Consider the following 23,506-nt stretch of genomic DNA (forward strand, 5'->3'; position numbering starts at 1 on the left):
TTAAGCCACCATCTTGCTGGTTTGGATTTAAAGCAGAGAGAAATCCAGTTAGCAGCCAAGAACATAAATCAGGAACCTTTTTCCAAAATAGTAATGCTGTAGTGACTTTCTTCCTTGCATTAGTAGAAACACAGCCAGAAGGGTAAATTGAATTCACTTTGGCTATGACTGGCAGTACACATTGGCACTGTACAGCAGTCCTTTCCAATGCATTATTAAGTAAATTAATTGCAAACTCTTCAAGGGTATGAGACCCAGCTTCTCCTGTCTCTTCCAAATTACAGGAGAGAATGAAAACAGAGCCATGGCAAAATGTTTACTCAACATTTTGTAGTCCTTGCTGTGCAGAGCAGTTGATGCTGTGAAGGTCAGTCAGCAGCCCTGAACACAACTGCAATCACCACTCTTTATCCAGCTGGGCAGGATTCCCACCTCTCCTGTCCCTGCAGAGTTTGCCTGGCAGCTACACAAAATATTCACACCATGCACTGCATAAATATTCCAGCCTTAATTCTTGTACACCATACATAAAAAGTGAAATAAATTCACTGTACTAATAGAGGCAATGGACACACGGTTTATAAATCACAGAAGTATTGTGACACAGAGGAGATGAAAGCTAGTATGACCTATTACTACAGAAAAAAAAACCACTGCAGATACAAAAGAGACAAGGCTTGGGTGAGCTTCACAGCTAAGAGTGGTAGCTATTATTCACTACCTTTTGAGAAGCTCACCACCTCTAAGACTGTAAAAAATAGGTAAACCTAGGAAGACACTAAAAACTCAGAAAAGAAAGAGTCAAATGACTTGACTCAACTACAAACTGGAAGTTGTACTTTGAAAACCAGAAAAAACCCAGAGAGTATCTGTAATGAAGTTACTTTCAGATCTGTACTCTTTTCATACCTACTTTAAGAAGAGAAATGACAATTAGAAGTACTCATACTTGGCAACAGTCATCAGGCTCAAAGGAACAGCCTTCTGTAGTACAGACACAGAGCAATGCAACAAAGAAACCCTGCAGGACTAACAAAATAACCTTGTTGGCTGTTGGTTGAAATATATGGAGTACAGGAAGTAAATAGCTGTGAACTGGCAAATGAACAAAGCAGGGCCCCAAGGAAGAAGCTTTTACCTACTTTGCTAGCTACTCTTCAGCTTGTACCACCGTATCTTCAGTGCTACTGTTAGCTGAGAAACATGCTCATGTTGCTGAGCAGGAAGACAAAATGGGGCTTTGGACATCACTCATCAAGGACTAAGCAGGTGCTGATGAACATACTTATAGTGGTATTTCCTCCTGTTACTCCTGTAGGGACAGTGCATTAAATGTAGCATGTCTAATTTTGGCAACAGTAGGTAAATTATAATAAAGACCTGGAAATTATTATAAAAGCTGCACTTCTGAAAAATCTACTTAAATTACAGGATAAAATAGTAAAAGCAGCATGTGCTAGTACCTGGTTCTTATTCTTTATGTTTAGCACAAAAAACAAGATCACAATTTCTCCTCCTGGCTATTCTACCAAACACTTGAATAAGAAAGTGTTTTCAGATATAGCTAATTAAGAGAATGCAGTTAAAGAAGACAATTATTTTCTGTACAGAAACATGAAATGAACTAACTGAAGGCATTAATTCAAACAATTTACTTAAATTTCATTAACTTGTTTAGTAGAAGTCAATATTCAGAATTAAAGCAGTCTTAATTTGCTTTATCTTAATTTACTTCTCAAGCAACTGGCCTCTTCAATCCCAAATACACATCTGTAATTTTTAATCTGATTTGAATAATCCAGTTTACCAGTTAACTCAGATATATTGTCTTAGGTATTCACGTCTCCTGAATAACTGAGAAAAGGAACTTCAACTGATAAATGCATTTTAGCTGAAGAATCACTTGTTACTTCGAGAAGAGACATAAAAACCCATTCTTCTTGTAAAATCAATTAGGTACAGTGCATGCATTTTCTACATTTATAAAAATACAGTGATTGTCATGGATCTGAAGCCTTTTCTGTCAAGGTGCCCATTTTAACATGACAATACTGTTATGTCACCTGAGAGGCAAACATTGAGATGATCATTACCTGTACTGGCATTACACCTGTAATACCATATCTATAACATTATGAAGGGGACTTTAAGGGGAAAGAAAAAGATATTAAGTGACTCATACAGCACTAAGCAATAGACAGTGATGTAATTACAGAGAGAATGTAGAGTCTCTACTTTCACTACACCTAACTTTTACTTACAGACATCAGACTTCACACAGCAATGCATAAGCAGCCTTACAAAATCAAACTACACAACAGACTGTAGACTTTCATCACCAACAATCTGTCTTAAGCACAGACAAACTCTGGCTCTTTAGGCAATAGTTAAGTTCTGAAGAAGGAGGGAAAATGGAGAAAGAAAGTATCATTATTCCATTAGAGACATGACTGCAGTGTGGCGATATTTGCCTGTGCTTTTGAACCTGTGACACTGAATTAATTAGTTTCCCTCCACTGCAAGATCAACTATTTCAAAAAGATACCCACAATGGCAGGGGACAGTGGAGTTTACTTATACCTGTAAGCAATACAGGCTATGCAGCAAGGAAGATCCATCCACATGCTGTCACTTAAGAACTCTGGGCACACACAAGGATCACAAGGTGTTATGATTGGTAGAGACACAAAACCACCCCAGTGCACCTGGTTCAGCATACAAAGACTTCAAGACTTGTATCCAAACTGCAGAGACCACTGGAAAGGCACCACTGGCAAATTGTATTTGTCTTTGCACAGAGCTGCACATACTCAAAAGGAAAAAAATCCAAAGCCTCTGAATTGCTACCATTAAGGAGATAACAGAAAGTCAAAATTACAGATTTCCGATGCGATAGAACCTTAGAAGAACCAAAGCATAGAATTTTATTTTGTTCTACACAATACCAGGTAATACACTTTCTGGTGTGAAATACTTTGTTGAAAGTTGCAACTTAAATAATTTGTTCTCCCATCCCACTGTACATATGTTCTCCTAGGACATCAAAAGAGGAAAATTAGCAGAGAGTTAAGTGACCTGCCCATAGTTATTCAGTTACCTTGTAAAGGAGGAGTATTTGAGGCATGTTACTTGGGGAGAAGAGACTTTATTGCAGCAACTTCATAAGGCACGACTGCTCTTCACAGATGTGTCTTTTCTAATTCCTTCACTGGAAAAGCCATTTGTTAATAGCAGCTAAAAGTACATCTTAATGAAGAGAATATGTGATTGATAAAATACTTTAAAAAAAGTACTAATATTCTGAAGAATTAAAAAATCCCTGAAATAACTTAGGGCACTTGAGCAAGAGCCTGAAGTCATGTAAGACACAAGATAAGTATAGCAAATGCAAAAGGAGAGTAAATTCCTCTTTTGCACCACATGTTGACACCTGCAAGTCAGGAGTGGCTTCACACCACAGAGCTGAAACCCAAATCAAAGCAGTTGCTAACATTTCCACTGCCGAAATCCAATCACAACAAAAACTTACTCACTTCCTGCACCATGTCTCTGTGAGAGGTTTTTTGGTTTTTATCAAGGCAAACATTTGAAGTGAGGTAAGAATTCACAGATTCAACTTTCAATACAATTTTAAAATCAAGCTTTTATGAAGATAGTTCAGTGTTGTCTCGTCCTCTTGAGAAAAATCTCATGCATGTAGTCCCAAAATCTTCCCTGATGAGACTCATTGCGGTGAATCATAGCAGTGAGGGCCTCACCCTGATCAAGGCTTTGCCAATAATCCTGCAGCCACATTTCTTTCCAACTGAAAGAAAAAAAAGAAACACCATCACAAACAATTAAAAAATACCAAATTAGTCTGCAGCTGTAATAGCACTGAAACCATATTTTTCTTTCCCTTAAGACAAAAATAGGCCCAGAGATGGTAATAATAATATAAATGCCTGAATAAGGGCACATATTTGGAAAACTAGCCTACTTGCATAAAGCATTACACCCAAGATTAAGTGTCAGAAAGGAACAGAAAAAAAGAAAACACTTGCAAGATGAGCTCTACAGGAATACCACCAAAAGGAATTCCAATATCCAAATGAAGACTTTATCAAAAGGAATTTTAAATTGCTGTTATTCTTCTTTCTTTTAAGAAAATAATTTCACTCTAATTCTGTAAACTGGGAAAAATCAGTATCCCAGGATGAACAGGACTATACAAATCACCAGAAACTACCAATTACATACACCTGAAACATTTTTATTATGAGATACAGATTTATCCTTCATCCTGGATGATTATGGGATTCTATTGCAAGGGCTATCCTACACCTGGCAAATCTGATACACTGATAATGTTTTTCTCATCAAAAATAAACTGTGACATAAACATAAAATAGAACCAGCAAAACCACGATGGTTTCACAATTCCTTTATCATAGGAATACTAGTTTCTCTTTTCCTATGCCACCACAGACGAAAACTTTTGGTAACTGAAAATAAATTGTCACTCAGTCATCTTACAGTTACATTCTCAAACATCCAATTTTTGGAAAATGAGCCCTTATCCATGCAACAAGCCAAACACTTCTCTTACAAAGATGGGAGTTTGAGACTAACTGGAGATTCTGGTTTTCCCATAATAGATACTACACTCAGCAGCAGCTGCACTGCAACACAGTTTTCTGTACAAAGCAGCTAAGAGTTCAATAGATGATAGTGACTGACCACAACCTGACATATACAACTGCTTGTTCTACAGGCTTTTTTTTCTTAAGCTCACTTGGGTGTGAAACCCAGCAGTCCAAATACAAGTGTGGCTGCAAGCATGAGGATTTAGAAACCACATCTCCACACATACAGCTAAAGGTATAACTGCTCCAGCTACACATACCTACACAGAGAGAATTCTGACTGCAGCAGCATTCTGGCAATTCAGCATATCTATCGACCCTAAAAACAAATTACATCTGGGAATAAGGGTTACAGAGCATGCAAATGCGTAGTGTAACCTTCCTGTAACTGGCTATATGCTCTAGCATAAACTCCTTTCTAGTCCTCTGAGTTCAGAAGGCTCCAGAACCACAAATCACAGTGTGTTTACAGACCTTGCATGATGCATATAGTCCATCACTTGTATCCCCACTAGATCTGTTTCATTCTTCCACAATAATATTTTATGAAGTACCAAAACACTCCATTGACTGGCCCAGGAGGCAATCATCTGAATTGATCACACTGTTAAATAACATTACTGTCAAACTCAGACAAAATATGAGCATGCTTAGCTAATGCTTTGATGTCAATTTTATGCTATTGTCACACCAGTTGGAATTATAAGTAATCATGTCCCATTTTGCAAATGAAAATGGTTATAACTTAGATTCTTATCAGATAGAAAGCACTGTATTTTACAGGAGATGTCCACGATCGTGCCCTGGAAACTATGGATGCATGTCTTTATTAAGTAAGTAGCACTGAATGTAAAAAAACTATGTAAAAAAAAAAAAAAAAAAAAGTAAAAGCTTTCCTGGAAGTATTTTTCCAGACACATCTCGTGCCTACAAATGTGGAGAATAATAATGGGTACTGTAGCTTGAATTATGTACCAGCTATTCAAAACTCCCTGCTGATGACCCCTGTGAAGAATGATGGAAGCACCTGAGCTTGCAAGTGACACTGACAGCAACTCTGTGTGCCTTCACAGGTACTTCTCTACTGCCACCTGATGCTCAAACAGAAAACCTATGGAAAAGCAGGAATACTTCTACCGAGTAGGGTGCTGCACAGCACACTACAAAGAAAAAAACCATTTTGCTACTGAGACTGAGAAAAGGCATTACTATGAAAAAGGTCCAGTAAATCAGTCAACCAACAGAAAACAAGGGACAAGAAGCTCAGTCTATTCTCTGTCCTGCACAGTCCCTCTCCTAAATAAGTGGGATGGCATCCTTGAACATAGCCAGAGTTTTGTCACACAAAACAGCATTAACTCCTGTATTCTGGGTGAGCCTAATTTCTGGGTCAGCCTAATTTCTGCTCTGAAGTCTACAGGAGTCAACCAGGCCTGCAGTGAACACTGGCACCTCCATTCTCAGTGCATTACTTTGTAAGAAGATATAGAGCTGCTTTTGCCTCAGGGCTGCCAAGTGCTTTACCATCACTGTACTGGAAAACATCCATCCCTCAAGCAAAGAGTCTAAGATACACAGAGGGTAGCCCCGTTGCCTGAGGTAACAGAGTATTTTAACAGAATATTTTGAGTATCACACACTCGTCTTTCAACTGCTAACACCACTGAGCAAGCCTCTTGTTCAGCCTGAGAGTTACACAGGATTAGCAGGACTCCTACACCACCCATAAGATACACTACAGAATGTAACTGGAGACATAACAAGAGCTTCTTTAAGTACAAAGCATTATTAAAGTTACATCTCCTGCTATTTGAATCTTTTTTTCCTTCAAAAAGCATAATATTGGCACATTACCTGTCTCCCTCAGAGAGATCTTCAATGCTTCCAAACCCAGGGGTTGGCATAGGACATCCCATGTGCTTGAACTGAGCTATATGAGGTTTGGGAGCTGGAATTTTTCCACGAGACTTCTTGTGTTTCTGCTCCTCTTTGACCCGGGTGTTCTCCTTGTCACAGATGAAGCACTCGAAGCCATTCAGGTAATTGGGCAGAGTCATGTCATTCACACCCCACTCCCGCTTCTCCAAGCTCTCTAGCAAGAACTGGTTTTTGATTCCACCAACGTTTTTATACTCTAGATACTTCAAATATTCCTCTCCATTCTTGTCCAGGAAATCAAGGTACTTTGCCAGCTCTCGGGGGCTGTCAAAATCATCTATAAGAATGATGGAGAGGTTGTTTGGCATCCAGTCCCGCACAGCTGGGGAGCCTCGGTACACTGGGACAGCACCCAAGTGCATGGGACGCCACAGCTTCTCTGTCATGTAGTCGTCACATATGGCATTCTCCAAGGCCAGATGAAACTTGTACCTGGCAATAAAAGTCATAAATTCAGAATCTTCTGTAGTGGCTGTAGAAGTGTCTCTAAGTCGTTCACTGGGGAGCTCACGGTTATGCAGACATTTCCCATAGGAGTCAACCTAGAAGAGCAAACAACATCTTTACAAAGTGATTTGTTCCCCTGGAACCTGCTTTCAGACCTTGTAGTTCTTGTAAAATTCCTAACTTGGATCAGTTCTCAGCTATGCTAATTTAGCTTCACTTTCACTCCAAGTTCTTTCCCTTGACACTATTCCTAGAGCCCCAGTTCTATGAGCTTTAGAGAAAACCAAGTGCTGAGTTTCAAAAGCAACATTAGCCACACTACAGACTGAGGGGCAAGGGGAGTGCACAGATGCCACCCAAAAATGTATTTATTACCAGATAAATCAGAAACTGACAAGTAAGAAACAGTATTTAACTCTATGTCAATTTAAACATCCTCCTTCCACTTAAGAGACCCAGTGCTTTTCCAAACAGTTGTTACACAGAGTTCCAGCAAGCTGACAGAGTTTTCTGTTTGTTAGACTGAGAAAAATTGATGCAGAGAGCTAAAAGAATACTGTCTAAAAATACAAGACAACATGCTTGAGCTGGAACCTGTACCATACTTTGAGAAGACAGTAATTTTTTAAAAATTCTTTTGCCTTTGCTTCACTACTTAGTATATGATGATCTTACACAATAACTGAATCATGACCAATAGAAACAACAGAAACCACTAGAAAAACAAGTCTCTGGCAAGTCTAAAACCAGATTTATTTATTTTTTTTTAATCAATCTAATGTCCTTCACAATTTTTAAGAGGAAAAAATGCAGTATTCTTTTCTCCTGCTTGGAAGAAACTACATTATTCTACTTTATGAAGCTACTTAACATCAGCTGTACAAGACATCATAGAAACATCACGGTCCTACCACAACATAGGCAAGGAGCAGACTCTCACAAGAGAGCAACCCGCCTTTTAACTTCACTCCTGTACTTCCTAACAGCAGTAAGGCTTGTAAAGGGACAGCCTTCCTGTATGCTAACTTCAAAGTCCAGAGATTTCAGCAACTTCTAGCACTTGATCCACAAGAACGAGCTTATTCAGGCTTTGTCCAGCTTTTGACTGATCCCGAGTGCGGTCAACTCCACATCTAACATCTGCATCAGTCCTACCTACTGACATGCGGTGTAGTCTAGATCACGCTTTGGGAAGGAATACAACTAGTTTTTCTGTCCAGCTTGTAGTCAGCATGCATCCCGTTATGATTCGTGTCTTGGCTAAAAACAAGGACAAACAAACCCCATTAAAGGAGGCGGCAGAGTGGGGCAGCCGGGTGTTCCCAGCTCCGACAGCAGCAGCACACCACGGCTTCCCCGCGCACCTACCTGGATGTACTTCATGAGCTCCCGCACGTAGCGGTCCCTGTCCGAGGGCACATCGCAGTGGGACTGCATGTAAAGCACCGGGCCGTAGCCCTTCCGCCGCCACGCGTCCTTCTCGGCCAGGGCCACGGCCGGGGCCCGCAGGTACCCGGTGCCCGGCAGCCACTGCAGCGTGAGCGGGTAGTCGGACTCCCGGCGGAAGGTGGCCGTGTAGTTGAAGAGCCGAATGCCGGGCGAGTGCGAGAGCACGTAGTTGTTCATGGGGGACTCCTCGTGGAAGAGCGCCCAGGTCTGGTGGGGCAGGCGGGGCAGCGGCGCCTCGTACGCCCTGAAGTCGGTGCCGTAGAAGATGAGCGCCTTGGTGCGGCGGTGCCGGGCCACCCGCCGGCTCCGGGTGACGAGGCAGGAGCCGCGGGGGCAGTCGATGCGCTCCGTGTCGCCGGGGAAGTGCGGGAAGAGGCTCCCGCTCCACCACAGCAGGATGGGCAGCGCCTTGTTGCTCCGCGTGTCGTTGTTGCCGGGCCCGCGGTAAGACGCGGCGGCGACGAAGGCCGCGCCCGGAGGGACGGCGTCCTGCGCCCACCCATCCGCCCCGCAGGGCTCGGCCGGCCCCTCCGCGGCCAGAGCGGCTCCCGCGATCCAGAACAGCGCCAGCGTCACCCACAGGCCCGCGGGCCCCCAGCCCAACCCGGCGCCCCCCATGCCCGGCCCGCCGCCCCAGGAAGCGGCGCCGGGCCCCGCCCGCGGTGGTGCCGTCACGGGGCGGGGAAGGCCCGGGGCCGGGCGGGAGCGGCGCCGCCTTCCCCGCCTCTCTCCGTCAATGCACCTCTGAAGTGGTCCGGAGGGCCAGCGACACGTACCTCCGCCCAGGCGACAGCTGAGCCTTGCTGCAGCGGCTCGACGAGGTGAGCTGTTCGCAGCTCCCTCCCAACCCCAGTGTACAGCGGCTGAAGCTGCTGTAAACCTCTCTGCCTGTACCGCTCCTGCATCCGTCTGTGCTACCACCGGCCCCCGCAGTACCTGCAGCTGACAGCGATAAAGCCGAGCTGGTCCCCGGAGGCACAGCATGCCGCGACTGAACGCACCTGCAGAGAGACGGCTCCTGGACCAAGCAAGCTGTCAGCTGTTACAAGAAAGAACACCCAGCTCAGTTCCTGCTGGAGACCATGAAGGGAAGGAACAGAAAACACCTTTTACTAATAAATCTTCTGTTTGAATTTTGGGGGTTTTTAAATATCTATAGATAGTTTTAAAACTCCCTTGAAAGCTGCTTTTCTATACCAACCTTGAATAATTCCTACAGTATTAAAATACTCTGTAAATGGGAGAGTAGTTTGGGCTACACTATGTAAATCCAACAGACATATTCTAGAATTACCACTCAGTTGCTCAGTTACACAATTGCTAAAAGCTTCACATTAACTTCTTAAGAGGTAATATAATATTTATGAATTATCAGTTATAATACAGGACTTTAGGGACACAAGGCAAAGTAGTATTCTTCAGCTGTGTTAGAAACAAGTTAAAGAGGGAATAGTTTTCCTTTCCTTTGTAAAGTTAGGTGTAGACACTGCTTGGGCCTGCTCCAACAGCACCACAGCATCGTCTACTTGGGCTTGGAGAGAAGGTAACAGACAGGGGCTCTCCAAGGAATATTTCCACAAGCATCAGAACGTGCTGCACAATTTACTCCAAACGATTAATGTACAAGATCCACAAGGCCCATCACTATCACACCAGTTCTGTGGCAGATACTGGACATAATGTACATTCTACAGGAGAGGAATCTCAAAAATATTCTACAGCAAATTTAGTATTATTGGATATTTAGCAATGATTGTCTTGTGCTTTCATACAGATTTGTTATAAGGTTATCAGCAAACTGTACAACAGCAATATTCACAGGTACAGTCAAGATAACACTGCCAGTTCACTCGGAACTTTATTTTTCCAATTAGCAACACTCCCAAAAAAACCCCACAACCCAACCCCCCAAAAAACCTAACACCCTCACCCCCCATAAAAACCCAACAGAAAAAAAACCTCACCCAACCAATTCAGCCAGGTACCCTTAACTCTGAAATATGAACTCTCTTTTAAGATTACAGAAGTCATTAAGTTGACATTGTCACAAGGCAAGAGCAATATTTGCCTAAGTAGGCCAAAAAACCCCCACCCAATCAATGACTCAAGCTGTGTTAGCAAAAAAGGCCATTTCTTTGTAAAATGGAAGTTCAGACAGGGCAGACAGTCAAAAACCAATCACCTAAATAAAGGAACACCGAGATTAAACAGTACCTTTTGTCTGTTGACTCTTGTTGAATTTCTTATCATTCAGTGCAAATAACAACGACAAAAAAAGAAAGACTGGACTTGGTTAGTAGAAGATTGGATTGTAAAGGATCAATGAGCTAGACTTGCAGCCCTTCCCATTTCCCCCCTCCCGCAAAATACAGGGTTTGGAAAAATAAGCAGTGTTTATTTACTAACAATGACATAAAATACATCTTAATATATTTTTATTTCTTTACAAATTAAAAGATGCATTGGAAAAACAAGTGAAGAAAATGAAAGTTTCATTCATGATTTCATTTCCACCCCCACACCCCCCAATATTAATACTATAAATTAGTATTTGTGGAAGTCTGTGGTTGCTGTGCATTATATTCCTGGGAAGCTCTTTTTCCCCCTCTGATTAAAAATCCTCTAGATTTTTGGTTGGAGGCAGTATGTGGAGTAAAGTCAGCCACATTCATACAAAAACGCTGAAAGTTCTGTCAACTACATCTTGAAAGAGTTTCTCCATTACAATTTTCATGTTCCCCTTTCTGTGTAGTGATGGGAGGGAAGACAAACTAGCAGCATTAGAAGAAAAATGGATTTATATACATGCTACAGGATATGGAACTAAAACCACAGCCAAATATTTTTCTGATATTAACAAGGACTTTCCTATGAGATATTAAACCCAAATAACATGTTCTCTAATCCATCCACATTCTTCCTTTCACTTTTAGTACTATTGGTAGCTTAAACTCCTGGATATTGGAAGAACACCTGTTAAGTGTTCAAGTTAAAATATACAAGCCCCCTTTCAAAAGTGAATAAACGAAGCCCTTAGAATTCTGAATTCGATTACACTAGCTCCCTCTTCACAGGAGTCTTCTCATCCACCCTTGCAAAATGGAGCAGCAGAGTAGCCAAAGTGGATGGATTAATCTATCTGAGGTATTTTAGTTTAACAAACAGGCTTATAAAAGGTTTTGTGCAAGCTGATCAGTAGATAGAATGTGGAGGGTACAAACATCCAGTAATGAAACTCTTTGCTATGGCCCAGGTGCTGTCAATAACCTAAATCAGGTACTTGCAATACCTATTACAGTACAGTCTAAATCTTATGCTTTTGTATCCCCTTCCTTGTATTCCAGGGTACAAAGAAATCTCAAATTCACGTCAGTATAAATCAAATTTCTGCTTGTTTGCTATGATTCACAAACATATGGTTGAAAATGGCCACTTCCTTATCATCCAGCTCCTACACAGTCCCCCATCACCTTGTTAAAAGTATTTTCTGCTTAAGGTAAAGAAGCTTTTGTTCCCACCACCATCTGACAGACAGGTAAACTCTGCAGGAGAGGTCATGGAACATGGATTGACTAGGACAATACAGAGCTGTGCAATGAGAAGGAAAGGAGTCACCACACATGTCAGCAGGAAGTACCGGCTCTACCCCTACACTGCTCAGAAGCTGTTGATTTTTGCCCACTTAACTATCGATTACTCCATTACAGTTCTGCACAGCAACTTACAGTATGGGAATATTGCAGAGAGAAGTTTGCCCTGCTGCCTCCTGGCTTACCACTTGTTTCATTTTTCATGGCTTTCTCGTTCAGACAGCCACATGATAGATCTGTGCTCTGGCAGATCATGTTTCCCTCCTTAGAGGACACACAAAATGTTTGGCTGCTCCAGCTCCCATCACCTGACCTGCCTCTTGTCCTCCCCACCTGTGCATCCTCTTGACACCTGGAGCATGCACACACACCCACGCAAATGCACAGCAGCTACCAGAAATTTTGAAGAGTTATCGCTTTTTCACCCAATGTTGAATCATGTACAGTGAACTGAAAAAAACCCTACATTCATTACAACAGGATTAGCGAGCATGGGGTGGGGTGGGGGGTGAACTCCTGCCAAGCACAGGAAACAATTTAAATGCAAATAAAAGACCTGGTATCAAAGGCCTTTTTTTTTTGTTTTAGCCCTCACCAGGAAAATATTTCATCTCTCATATGGGATTGGGAAAGGTTGAAAGGATTTCTGCTTATGCAATGTGTATTAAAAATTATGGAATTGTACAGATTTCTATGTTGTCCTTTCTGAGGGCGCTGGGCCTTCTGATCAGGTCATTAGTGGAGACTGAAATGTCACTGCCGAGTTCTAGCACCACTCACTCCTCTAGCTCAGTAGCTGCCGAATCTCCTTGTGCATGTGACACAGGAAGTCCACATATGAAGCCCCCCCACTCAGGCTCTTGTCCTCCACTAGAAAGTGTTTGAACAGCATTTCCAGCTTATCTTCTTGCTTCACAATTATCAACTACAAAAAACCAAACAAAACAAGAGCAAAACCAACAGTGAGTAGCTATTAGAATTAATCTTCATGGGGAAAAATACAGCAAAAAGCTAAAAGCTCAAAACCCCAAAGACAGCCAGAATCACAGCATATATGGCTTATATGCTTCAATTTGTGTAACTCCGCTGAGTTAAGCCTCAGTCCTCTCTAAACAGAAGGAAAATGCCATATATGTGGTTTATATAGTAATATATTGTAATAGGTCTGAAAAAAGAAAAGTTTTAGAACTATGGTAAGTACAGAACTCCAAATCTAATGAAATTTGTTTTCTGCTTCTTGAAAACTTTGAACAACATTTATGAGGTAGGGAAGAAAAAGCTCAGGACTGCAGCATTACCAGGCATCACCTGACTCTACTAAGAAGGAAGGGGATTTAAAGCTGTAAATGGGGAACATTTTTACCTTCATGTAGCGGGATCTCTGCCCTTGAATCATATCAACAATAGATCGCACTTTCTTTGAAAAGGGGTTTTCCAAGACTGGCAGGGTACTCTGGAATGAAAGATATCCAATCCCCATTAGCCTCAGGAAGTAGAGCAACGTTAAAGAAGTCAGCAGTTTTGGCATACTGTATAAGGGTAGAGAAATATCTACGCCCATTAGCGTACAATTTCTTTGACTTCAACTACTTAAAGATCAATTATTTATTCCATTTAGATATCAACTGTTCTCTTCACTATTAATGGTATGATTTGTCAAATAAACCTAGATTAAAGCATGCCTGACATGCCCAGACTATCAGCATTTCTGCTAGCTTCGCACATCTGTGCTTCTCTCATTTCGGTTATGAAAAATGAGATGCTATCTTTTCTACTGGCTTCCTCATGGTTTTAGATTTTGGGTGACTATCACAGATTCTATATCCCACACTGTCATCCAGCTCACCAAGGCATTGCTAATCTGACTGAAGGATGAGACTCCGAAGAGGTTCTGGATCAGGCCTTGCTGCACACTGACTCCCACCCACACAAAGACGTTCAGCCCATTCTCCAGCAGGTAGATGTCACCCTTGGAGAGACGCTCCTCAGAGTTCCGAATGGCTGCTGGCAAGGAATCACTGTCAACATCTGCTTTGGTCTGTTTTACAGGGAAATAAAAAGTAAAATAAAGGTTATAAAACAAAGAACATCTTATGAAGTCCTGAAAATTTCTTCCATCAAGACCCCAATGATTTTCTCATTTCTAGGTCTCTCAAGACTGCAATAATTGCGACTGAAGTAGCATCTTCTTACTCAAAGTGACACAGAAACAGTTCAGAGACTCTTGGTCAGCAAAAGAGAACATAAGGCTTCTCTGAAAAGACTCAAGTTCAAGTATCACCTCCTGGAGTAGGCATGCAATTAGTTTTTAGTATTATTCCAGCAACCATGGTAATGAAAACTCAGAATAGTACATGGAGTTGCCTTGCAATGACAAAAATTACTACAGAAAGTTGTAAGCTTTAGGACTTTTTAAAAAGACTATGAAACGGTCAAAAGTGTCTTCTTTGCTACTAGTCATACGCTTACAGCTCAGGAAAAATGTATCCCCCAAGAAGTTCACAAGATGCAGTAATGCTGAACAAAATTAAGTGAAATATCCCAACAGATGGCAGATCCCCAAATACTTCTCAAACCACTTTCCCTTGCTAAAATATAAATGCCAATCCTTAAGATGAGTCAATGAGACAACAATAAGCCTTAAGTGCTAAGAAGATCTTGAATTACTCACCAGGGGCAAAAGCCTGGGATAAAAGAAAACATTTGTTTCAGCCACATCCATGGATGTCACTAACTGACGGATGTAGGCACGGTCATCTGTTGTGACCTCTGGGCCAGGCTGAAGTACGTCACTCTTCAACACACAGTTCAAGTACACAGGAAGCAGCTTCATGCATTCAGGGAGGATGAGCTAAAATTCACAAGCAGATAGAAGCTTGTCAGCTGTCTTGCTGAGTAAGGTTATGTTTGACAAAATGAGGCTTGCATGAACCAACAAAGTGTGGTACAGCCCTGAAGAGTGAAACTTGATAGTCTACTTATATCATGGACTGCAAAAGAAATATAAAACCTTCCCCTGAAGCAGGCAGTGCTCCCTGGGCTCCAGACAGGTCTCAAAGAAGCCATTCTCAACTATGGTTTTACTTATAGTAGTGTATTTACTTTCCTGAGTCCCCTCTTTGCAAATTTCTGCTGAGGAAAGGAATTGACTTTTTGAGCAGTCTAAGAAAGAAAAAGCTGTCATCAGTGTTTAATTTCCAAACCTGAGATTCCAGTGAAAGCACTGGAGTTTACCTGGCCAGCAGAAGAGGGACTAGCACAGTTCTTTCGATAGCAGGCTAGGATCTGGGCACACTGGTTGATCAGTGCATCTCGTACAGTCTTCACTGGACTACTCAGGACTCCACGATATGCTGCACAGAGAGAGGAAGGAGATGAACTGCTGTCATTACTCAGGAACAGCAAAACCCCAATAGTACTTCTACAAAGGAAATCCAAACAACTATTGTTTATGGAAACCTTTATTCTTCCCGCTTCAAACTTGTAGGAAAATGATAATATAACTTCTATTGAAAACTTGAAGAAGCTCATGTACTAAATTTTATTACATAATCTTAAACTCTCTATCTCCTATGTACTTAAAATATATAGGGTTCTATAAAAACTCCTTTTACAGAGTTTGCCATCTTCCATTAATACCCTGAAAATGGACTTTCTTTCAGTTTAATGGCAATAAAAATACACAACTCTCAATCTCTGTTGGATTTCTAAGCTTTTACTGCAAGCTAGAAAGGGTAAATAGGGTACAGTGTGTAAGTGTATGACATGTAATATATGAACAAGGGCCACCATTTCCCATTGCCAGAGCAAAATACTGCAACAGTTAAGGAATTAACTAAAACAGCCCAAAAATAAATACAAGGATGAATTCAGACAGCTGGCAATACAAACTGTGACTAAAAACATTTAGGAAAGAATTTGTATGAAGAATAAGCCTAAGAATAAGCCTACACCCTCCATCTGTACCTCTCGTCCTAAGCAGCAATACAATCATCACAGCTTTATGCTCTTTCCCATAACTGACTGAAGTATCAAAACTGCCACCTGACATTTGAAGCAGGAAGAATAAACAGGTGTCATTGGGTGACAAAACAGCCATTTTAGCAGCAGTTAAAGGCTGCAATTCTTGTTTCCATATTCACCCTTACCATATTTAGCCAAGTAATTGATGAGGGTGTCAGTCTCACAGTTCCGATACAGGTCAGCAAGCTGCGTGCAGCAGTTTAAGGAGAGGTTGTGAATGCGGAGTCGTCGCTGTCCTGCACAGCTTGTATACAGCAGAGCACACTGCAGGAGACAAAAAGGCCAGGAGACAGAGAAATGAGGTCCTGCTACAATGACAAGGGCAGGGTTAGAATATACTTCATTAGAAGCTAGGACTCAGATGCATAAACAAAAAAAGTAACTACATAAAAGACTTGGATAAGCTAAAAGTACATGCTAAGAATCAGGATCAATGAAAGGTAACAAGCAGCAATTTTAGCTGTTGTGTTAAGGGACCTGGTCTTAGAAAATAGGACTGTAGTTCAAAGCAGTCTAGGTCACTCTCAGAGCAAGTATGCTGGAAGGGTACAGTAAGATGCAGAAAGAACAAACAAACAATTCCTTGAAGAAGTGTCTAATAATTCAGTTCAACTGTCAACTCATTTCTTCTACAAAGCCTCCCCCCTCACCTGAAGCAGTGCACCACTGTCTTCATTCAATTTATCATCATGCTTGAATTCCACTGTGATTGTTTTATCACAGTCCAAACCTGCCATCTCTACATCAGTTGTGTTGCTCATATAGAAAGCTCCAAAAAAGTCAGTTGCTCTAATACCTAAAAGACAGTAAAACATCACATGAGCCACTATTTTCAACAGGATACCAAGACCGCCACCCTTCTGACCCTGACACCAAGTTATCCTGACAGATTTCAGTATGGATCTTTGCAGTCTCAATAAAAGTTCTTAGAATTCCAAAGCATAAGCAGAACTTTTGTGATAGCCTAGTCACCATGCGTTTTAAATGTCTGGAAAATTTCTTTCTTTCCCTGAGACATGCTTGAAGTGGTCAATTTATTAAGATTCCTCCACACTAACACCCACCTGTGCTTGTGCGCACTCTCATGACAGCATCAAATCCCACTTCTTTCTGGACATCCCTTCTCAAGTCATTCAGGAACCTGTACTGGTCTGTCTCCAGCTAGAAGGCAAACAGTAACTGAAGTCTCACACTTCCATAAATCAGACAGGCTTCATAAACCATACAGCAATTTAAAACCAGATACTACCTCCTGCAGTCTTACTTTAAAAGTTAGCCATGATATCAGGCTTAGTGGCCTGTTAATAAAATACTGTGCTAAGAGGTAACAGCCTAGGTCTTCCTGCTGGGTTTTGCTATCAACAGAGATGTTTGTATAAAGATACAAAGCTACCAAATAATTTTGCTGATTATCTTGAAATTTAAGTAGCCATTTACTTCCAGACAAGTACTACTTCACTATGGTTCCCACTATGAAAAAAGAACTCTCAGCTAAACAATAATTCTTACTTGGATCAGACACCAGCCTGAGTCAATGTCACTCCTACCTGGAAATATGCGTATTTATAAATGGAGCCTCCGGTCTGGTAAGGTACCACACCCAGTGTTGCCACATCCAAATACTGGTTTGGAAACAGGAATAGATCCACACAGCAGCCTTGGGCCACACAGTCCTTGGCCAAGTTGTTGTAAAAGCTCGTCTGTGGTTGAAATAAAGTCTAAGAAAGGAAATCAGAGATGACATCAGAAGTTTGTGCAGGAAAAGGAAAGTGAGATCCAGTTTATAATGCCAGTCAATACTCTTTTATACTTTAAGTCTTTCTTCATGGAAAGTAGAATCATCTAAGTTCTCCCTGACTCTGCCTTTGAGGAACCGTTAATTATTACGAAAATTGCAACATATTTTGCTTTAATTGTAAACTCAGCACATTTACTTTAACCCAGATTTGGTATTTTACCCTGTGTGATAATCTAGAGCTAACTCTTCTTGTTCTCAGACTAGAGCTGTCCTTATGATGTCAAGTCTCCACAGCCCTGCTTGGGAACAAAGATAGAAGTGGAATGTTAAAAGATATTAGCTGGGACAGTTACAGTATGTGCTATCCTTGAATTTTTTTCAATGCTGTTTCAGTTATTTTATTCCACAAAGAGCATAATATACACCCTAATGTAAGGATTATGCAAACCATTATTACCTTCTCTTTATCTGTGTTGATCAGTTTCCTATCATCCCTGTTCTTTAACTTCCCTGGAGCTTCTGCAATGGGCAGAGAGGTGTGGAAAATGAAGAGCTTGCCAGCACACTCAGCTGCCTGCAAGAAAATGAGTGCAATAACAGAAGTTAGAAACATTTACAAAAATTGTAAGGGAAGCTGTGATTCAAGAACAAACATTCAAACAACCTCATCACCCTTTTAATGTCAGGGTGACTCTAGCAGACACGCAGGCTCACTGTCACTTGGTTAGGACTGGTGTCCAATGGAAGGAGCACAAATTACTGCATTTGTGCCAATTCCACAGCAGGGAGAAAAGGACTTTCTCTCTAAGGAGACAGAACAGTAAGCAGGATCCAGACACAAAAGGTTTTGTGCAAACATGTTGCATTGTCTTCTCTCATTTGCAGCTACTGAATTTGTAGAAAAAAGTCACAGAAATGCCAAAGAACAGTAATTTTAAATCAGCACCCCATACCAACACTAGCTAATGTTTAATAGGTTATCCTCTCTGACACATGCAGTATGCAGAAAGTCAATTAGCAATTTTTACTCTGTATTGATTGAACAATTGTATTGAAAACTGATCTTAAGAGAGACTTTTAAAGACCATTTTTCCTGCACTCAGCTCTGGTGAAGCTACACACTGATGTTTTGAGCCCTTCACTACAAGGACACTGAGATGCCGTAGCATGTTCAGAGAAGGGCTATGGAGCTGGTTAAGAGTCTGGAGCACAATTCTTGCTTGAGGAGTGAGTGAGGGAACTTGGGTTGTCCACTCTGGAGAAAAGAGAGGCTCAGAGGAGATCTTAGTCTCTACAACTGCCTGAAAGGAGGTTGTAGTCAGCTGGGAGTCAGCTTCTTCTCCCATGCAATATGAGATAGGATAAGAGGAAATGGCTTCAAGTTGCAGCAGTAGAGCTTTAGATTAGATATTGGGAAAAACTTCATGGGAAGGGCTGTAGATACAAGTCAGAGTTAAACCATGCACATAGTTATGTCTGGATGAAGTACTAGAATGGAAGGACTTTAGGAAAAGTTTACTTGGTTACCACATTGTTGCAGGCAACTTCAACAGATGATACTCTCTCCTTTTATTTAAGATTCTACCAAAGAATGGGATTAAAAAGACATCAAACTACAGAACACCTCCATGAGATTTAACAGACTTCAGCACCTGTTTTTAAATGCTGGAGGGTCTTTTTTTTCCTAGGTAGGTTCTATAAACTGTTTGAAGCAAAACCCAGACAGATAACTGAGAGTAAGCCATGTTCTTGCATAAAAAAAATATTAAAAAATAATTAGGTAAAGAACATATAAATAGCTGCATGCAGAAGGTTCATGCACTTTAAGAATGAGACAAGTACTCCCTACATGTAGTGCATCTACTACAAGGACCTTGCAAAATCTTTAGAATTGTCTTATTAGTGTGTGTTAGCAGAATATGAACTTCAGAGTACTTTGCTGAAAACAATTTATCATAAATATGCATTTACTGACCTTCAGCGCCTCCAGCCCTGCTTGAATCACAGGTGCAAAAACAGTTTCTGTTTCTCTTGTGTCTGCAAACATTTCTGGAATCTGATCCAGCAAACTAGCAAAGAACAAGGGAAAAAAAAGAGGAACTCAGGATCCCATTTAATAAGAAAAGCCACACAGTTGTAGTTGATGATTTGTAAGAGTGAGGATTAAAGAGAAGTCCCTAACACATCTGTAAATATGTGTAACTTTTACAGTATTTGGCATCTCATCTGTGAAAAAAATGCTGTAACGTTCTTCATTGGCTTCTCTCATCCCTATCCTCAGTGCCTTCTCTACAGCCTCAACTGATGCCAGTTCCACAGCTCTTCTGTATTTCTTCTCTTTTAATGTATTCCAACACACATAGGTAAGTAAATTCTTAGGAATTAGTAGTGATATTTGGCCTCTGCCGAGCATCTTGTGTACTACTCAAAGATTAACCCACAGTTTTCTATTTAGGCTTGATTAATGCATTAAAAAGCAGGCTGGAAATCTTCTCTAAAAACATGCAATTCCAGGTCTATTTCCCCAAATGTAGTTAGCTGTACATCACAGATTAATTACAGCTCAAGTACCATGGTAAATAGTTTGCCAAAACTTTGCAAACTTCTTTTTTTCTTTTCAGATTTTACCTTCTCTATCCCTCTTATTCTGTTTTCTCCACAGACCAAAACTAGACACCCCTGTTGTCTTGGTTTGCAAGTATTTGAGCAGTTGACTTAAAAATAGCTATTCTGTATTCTTACAGCTTTCACTCTGCATCATCCTAGATGTGTTTTGTTGTGGCTGTATTTTAGGTGGGGATTTTTTTCAGCTTGGATTTTGTTTGTTTTTTTATTCATTTCTCCCCAGAAATGTCCTTCTGCACTAATTCCCCTTATATACAGTTTCTGGACTATGAGCCAAATCATCCCTTAGCTCTTCAATTTCCCCATCCTACTGTGCCAGCTTAATCTCAAAGAGTATATAGTAAGTTAAAATACATGGAGTGACTTAACATGACAATTAAGCACACAGCATTTGAATCTACCAAACAAGTATTTTACTACATACATTGTAACTCTGTAAATTGTAAAAAAAAAATTGTATATTACCTGGCAATAACTGTCCTGGACTCATTCACATTCACCAGAAAACCATCAAGGAGTGGCACAAACATATCTGCAACATCTGAGACCACCATCATTTGTGGCTGTGCCAGTGAGCTCTTCACGTTATAGAAGTGTAACACTTTGTTGTAGGTGACAAAGCCTACTCGAATGGCTGATTCCTCCATGTTCCCCTCCCTGGAAGAGACATATTTGCCTTCAACATTCAAGACAGATAAACCATTACATCTAACCAACACATTAAGGGAAAACTGAAAGGAGTAAAATTTATTTTCACCTAGAAGAGTATCAAGAAAAATGTTCTGCTTGGCCTTTTTCTGAAGAAAAGCTTGACAGGATTATCAAATAATTTTTAAATTTCTAGCATTTTTAAAAAGAAAAAGTAACAGCATCCCCCATTTGCATTGACTACAGTAGTTCACAATATACCTACCTAGGCAGATAATCTAGGAGTGACTTTAATTCTTCACATATTAGCCTCACTAAGCCACTCTTCACAGCATTGTAAGACACATCAATCATAAAAATGAAAGCAGGTGGACTAGGAAACTTGTTATTCTGTGGGAGAGAGGGAAGAAACCACACTTTTGTCATGTAATGCAGCTCACGTAACAGCCCCCTAACACAGACAAATCAATGTTGGTCAAAACTTAGTTGCTTCCATGTTCCTCTGCAAGCATGAGCAGCAGTTGTTTCTTCAGCTCACTCCCCTATCCTTTTCCAACTAACAGACATGCAACTCTTACTATGTTTGAAATGGACTCATATTAAATGCACTACACTGACTTTATCATTGTTCAGAGAAGAACAGTTCTAACTAAATAACCCATTTACATGACTAAGCTAGTTTGGAAAAGTAGACAGGGAAGACTTCTGCCTGTTCTCAAGACTCTGGAACCTGACCAGATTTATCGTAGGTGATTCCATCAATATAAAGTAGAAGATTTTCCTCTCCAAGGATTACAACCTTTTCCTTCTTAAAAATCAGGCTTTCTTTGGGCATGAAAAACTTGTTTTAGTCAATAGTTTTCTGAAGTCGAACAAGCACTCAGAACAAAAGCAAAACAGAAAAACTTTCACAACAGCTGTGAAAATTGCATCTTGTTTGACTCAAAATTCTTCCTATGCTGTTAGAAAATAATTGGACTTTTTGTCTTAACGCAAAGTAAAGCGGAGGCACTAGAAGGAAACCACTATCAACTCACAACATTTAGGCATCTATTTTCTCAGCATAATATTTCAGCAGAAATATAAGCTGCTTTAATAACTACCTTGCACATATTTTCCCTATTCCTTAAAAGCTAATTATTATTTAAATTTTTAATTTAAAAGCAAAACAGCTTTGAAATATATATTTCCACACTATTCTTATGCTTTTAATAACTATGGCTATATCTGAAATTGAAGTTCAATAGGTAAGTTCTGCCTTAGGGAACAACTGGCACATTGCATAGCTACTATTGTACTTGCATTGAACCTCTCCTACAAATTCCCTTTTCTGCCAAGGACTACTGCAAAAGAATTCCTTCTGCAGAGTTCCTAAGGTAAGCACAGCTATAGCTGCTTATATAGCTCCAGAAAAAAAATTACAGAGACAGCTATTAAATTATATTATGTCATGTGTGATCAGGACCTCCACTGGTTTTCTACGTAAGCAAACAAGCATGTTATTTCACACAATAAAGTGGGCTGGATTAGCGCTCTTAATTACCTCTGCCAGCTAGAAATCAGCCTCAGACAACTCATGTCTTTCTTACTTTCAAGAAAATAGTCTGTTTACTTAAAAGAAAACTAAATAAAGCAATAAAAACGTACTACTGTACCTTGCAATAGTCAACTGTTGCTAGAAACTCATAGGATCCCAGTGATAACTCAGGTCGGTCATAGAAATCTACTCGCTTTCCAGTATGATCCAAATGTTGGAAGTAGTGAGGTGGCACTGGGAAAGGAAAAAATCATTAAGCTCAGTGATATGCCCATAATACACACTATGACTCAAGAGCCAACATGACAACAGCTGTTTCAAACAAAACTGCAGGAAAGTGAACTAGCACTCTGGGCTAGCACACAAGTACTGAAAATATTAATGCAATTTAAGACTATCATTAAAGCAAAAAAACAGAAACTTATTCCAGTTTGTCTCATGCACCAGAAAGTGCACAGTATAGTTACTGTTATACTCTTCTTGAACCTCCTTTCCATTCTCATTTTACATTTCATATCAGAAACATCACTACAATATGCTTTTAGGATTATTCTGAAGGATCTAATCAAAAGGAAAAATATAACCATCCCATATAAGTAGTAACAAGTTACTTAAAAGAGAGTTTGAGGCAAACAACAGGCTACAATATCATTACTGACTCAAGTCAGGCTTACTAAAATACTGAGCTCCTTATTATGCCATATAAATTCGTTTTTCCTTCCCTTCCTGTGCTGCACTAGAGTAAAGCCCCCAGACACTCTCGCGTGCAGAGACTCCCATAATCTTTTTATCAGAATAGACAGAGTACTTACAGTGGATTAAGAAGGAAGAATAGAAATGCAACCACATGCCCAGCACTCAGTACTTTTGTGCTGGTACAAGGTAT

At 40.6% G+C, this 23,506-nt stretch overlaps 2 protein-coding genes across 4 annotated transcripts in view; both read right to left on the reverse strand.

Annotated features, from left to right (window-relative positions):
* Window positions 1–2,760: 2,760 nt before the first annotated feature.
* On the reverse strand, window positions 2,761–10,378 carry FUT11 (fucosyltransferase 11). Its single transcript, XM_015633315.2, has 3 exons — window positions 8,379–10,378; window positions 6,480–7,105; window positions 2,761–3,805 (listed from the first exon to the last, which is right to left on the reverse strand). The coding sequence occupies exons 1-3, from the start codon at window positions 9,441–9,443 to the stop codon at window positions 3,658–3,660; spliced, it is 1,839 nt and encodes a 612-aa protein (XP_015488801.2). The 5' UTR covers window positions 9,444–10,378; the 3' UTR covers window positions 2,761–3,657.
* A 499-nt stretch (window positions 10,379–10,877) lies between these two features.
* The window catches only part of SEC24C (SEC24 homolog C, COPII coat complex component), a 38,189-nt gene continuing 25,560 nt past the window's right edge, over window positions 10,878–23,506 (reverse strand). For all 3 annotated transcript variants that reach the window (XM_015633522.2, XM_015633520.2, XM_015633519.2), the window contains 14 exons: window positions 22,739–22,854; window positions 21,349–21,473; window positions 20,901–21,092; window positions 19,786–19,879; window positions 18,268–18,384; window positions 17,620–17,790; window positions 17,137–17,233; window positions 16,723–16,868; window positions 16,198–16,336; window positions 15,284–15,402; window positions 14,721–14,900; window positions 13,896–14,087; window positions 13,413–13,502; window positions 10,878–12,974 (listed from right to left, as the gene is read on the reverse strand). In XM_015633522.2, the coding sequence (XP_015489008.1) occupies window positions 12,834–12,974; window positions 13,413–13,502; window positions 13,896–14,087; window positions 14,721–14,900; window positions 15,284–15,402; window positions 16,198–16,336; window positions 16,723–16,868; window positions 17,137–17,233; window positions 17,620–17,790; window positions 18,268–18,384; window positions 19,786–19,879; window positions 20,901–21,092; window positions 21,349–21,473; window positions 22,739–22,854 (1,919 nt within the window). In that variant the 3' untranslated portion in view covers window positions 10,878–12,833. The remainder of the gene's footprint in view (window positions 12,975–13,412; window positions 13,503–13,895; window positions 14,088–14,720; window positions 14,901–15,283; window positions 15,403–16,197; window positions 16,337–16,722; window positions 16,869–17,136; window positions 17,234–17,619; window positions 17,791–18,267; window positions 18,385–19,785; window positions 19,880–20,900; window positions 21,093–21,348; window positions 21,474–22,738; window positions 22,855–23,506) is intronic.

Source organism: Parus major, chromosome 6 (assembly GCF_001522545.3).
Source record: "Parus major isolate Abel chromosome 6, Parus_major1.1, whole genome shotgun sequence".
NCBI lineage: Eukaryota > Metazoa > Chordata > Aves > Passeriformes > Paridae > Parus > Parus major.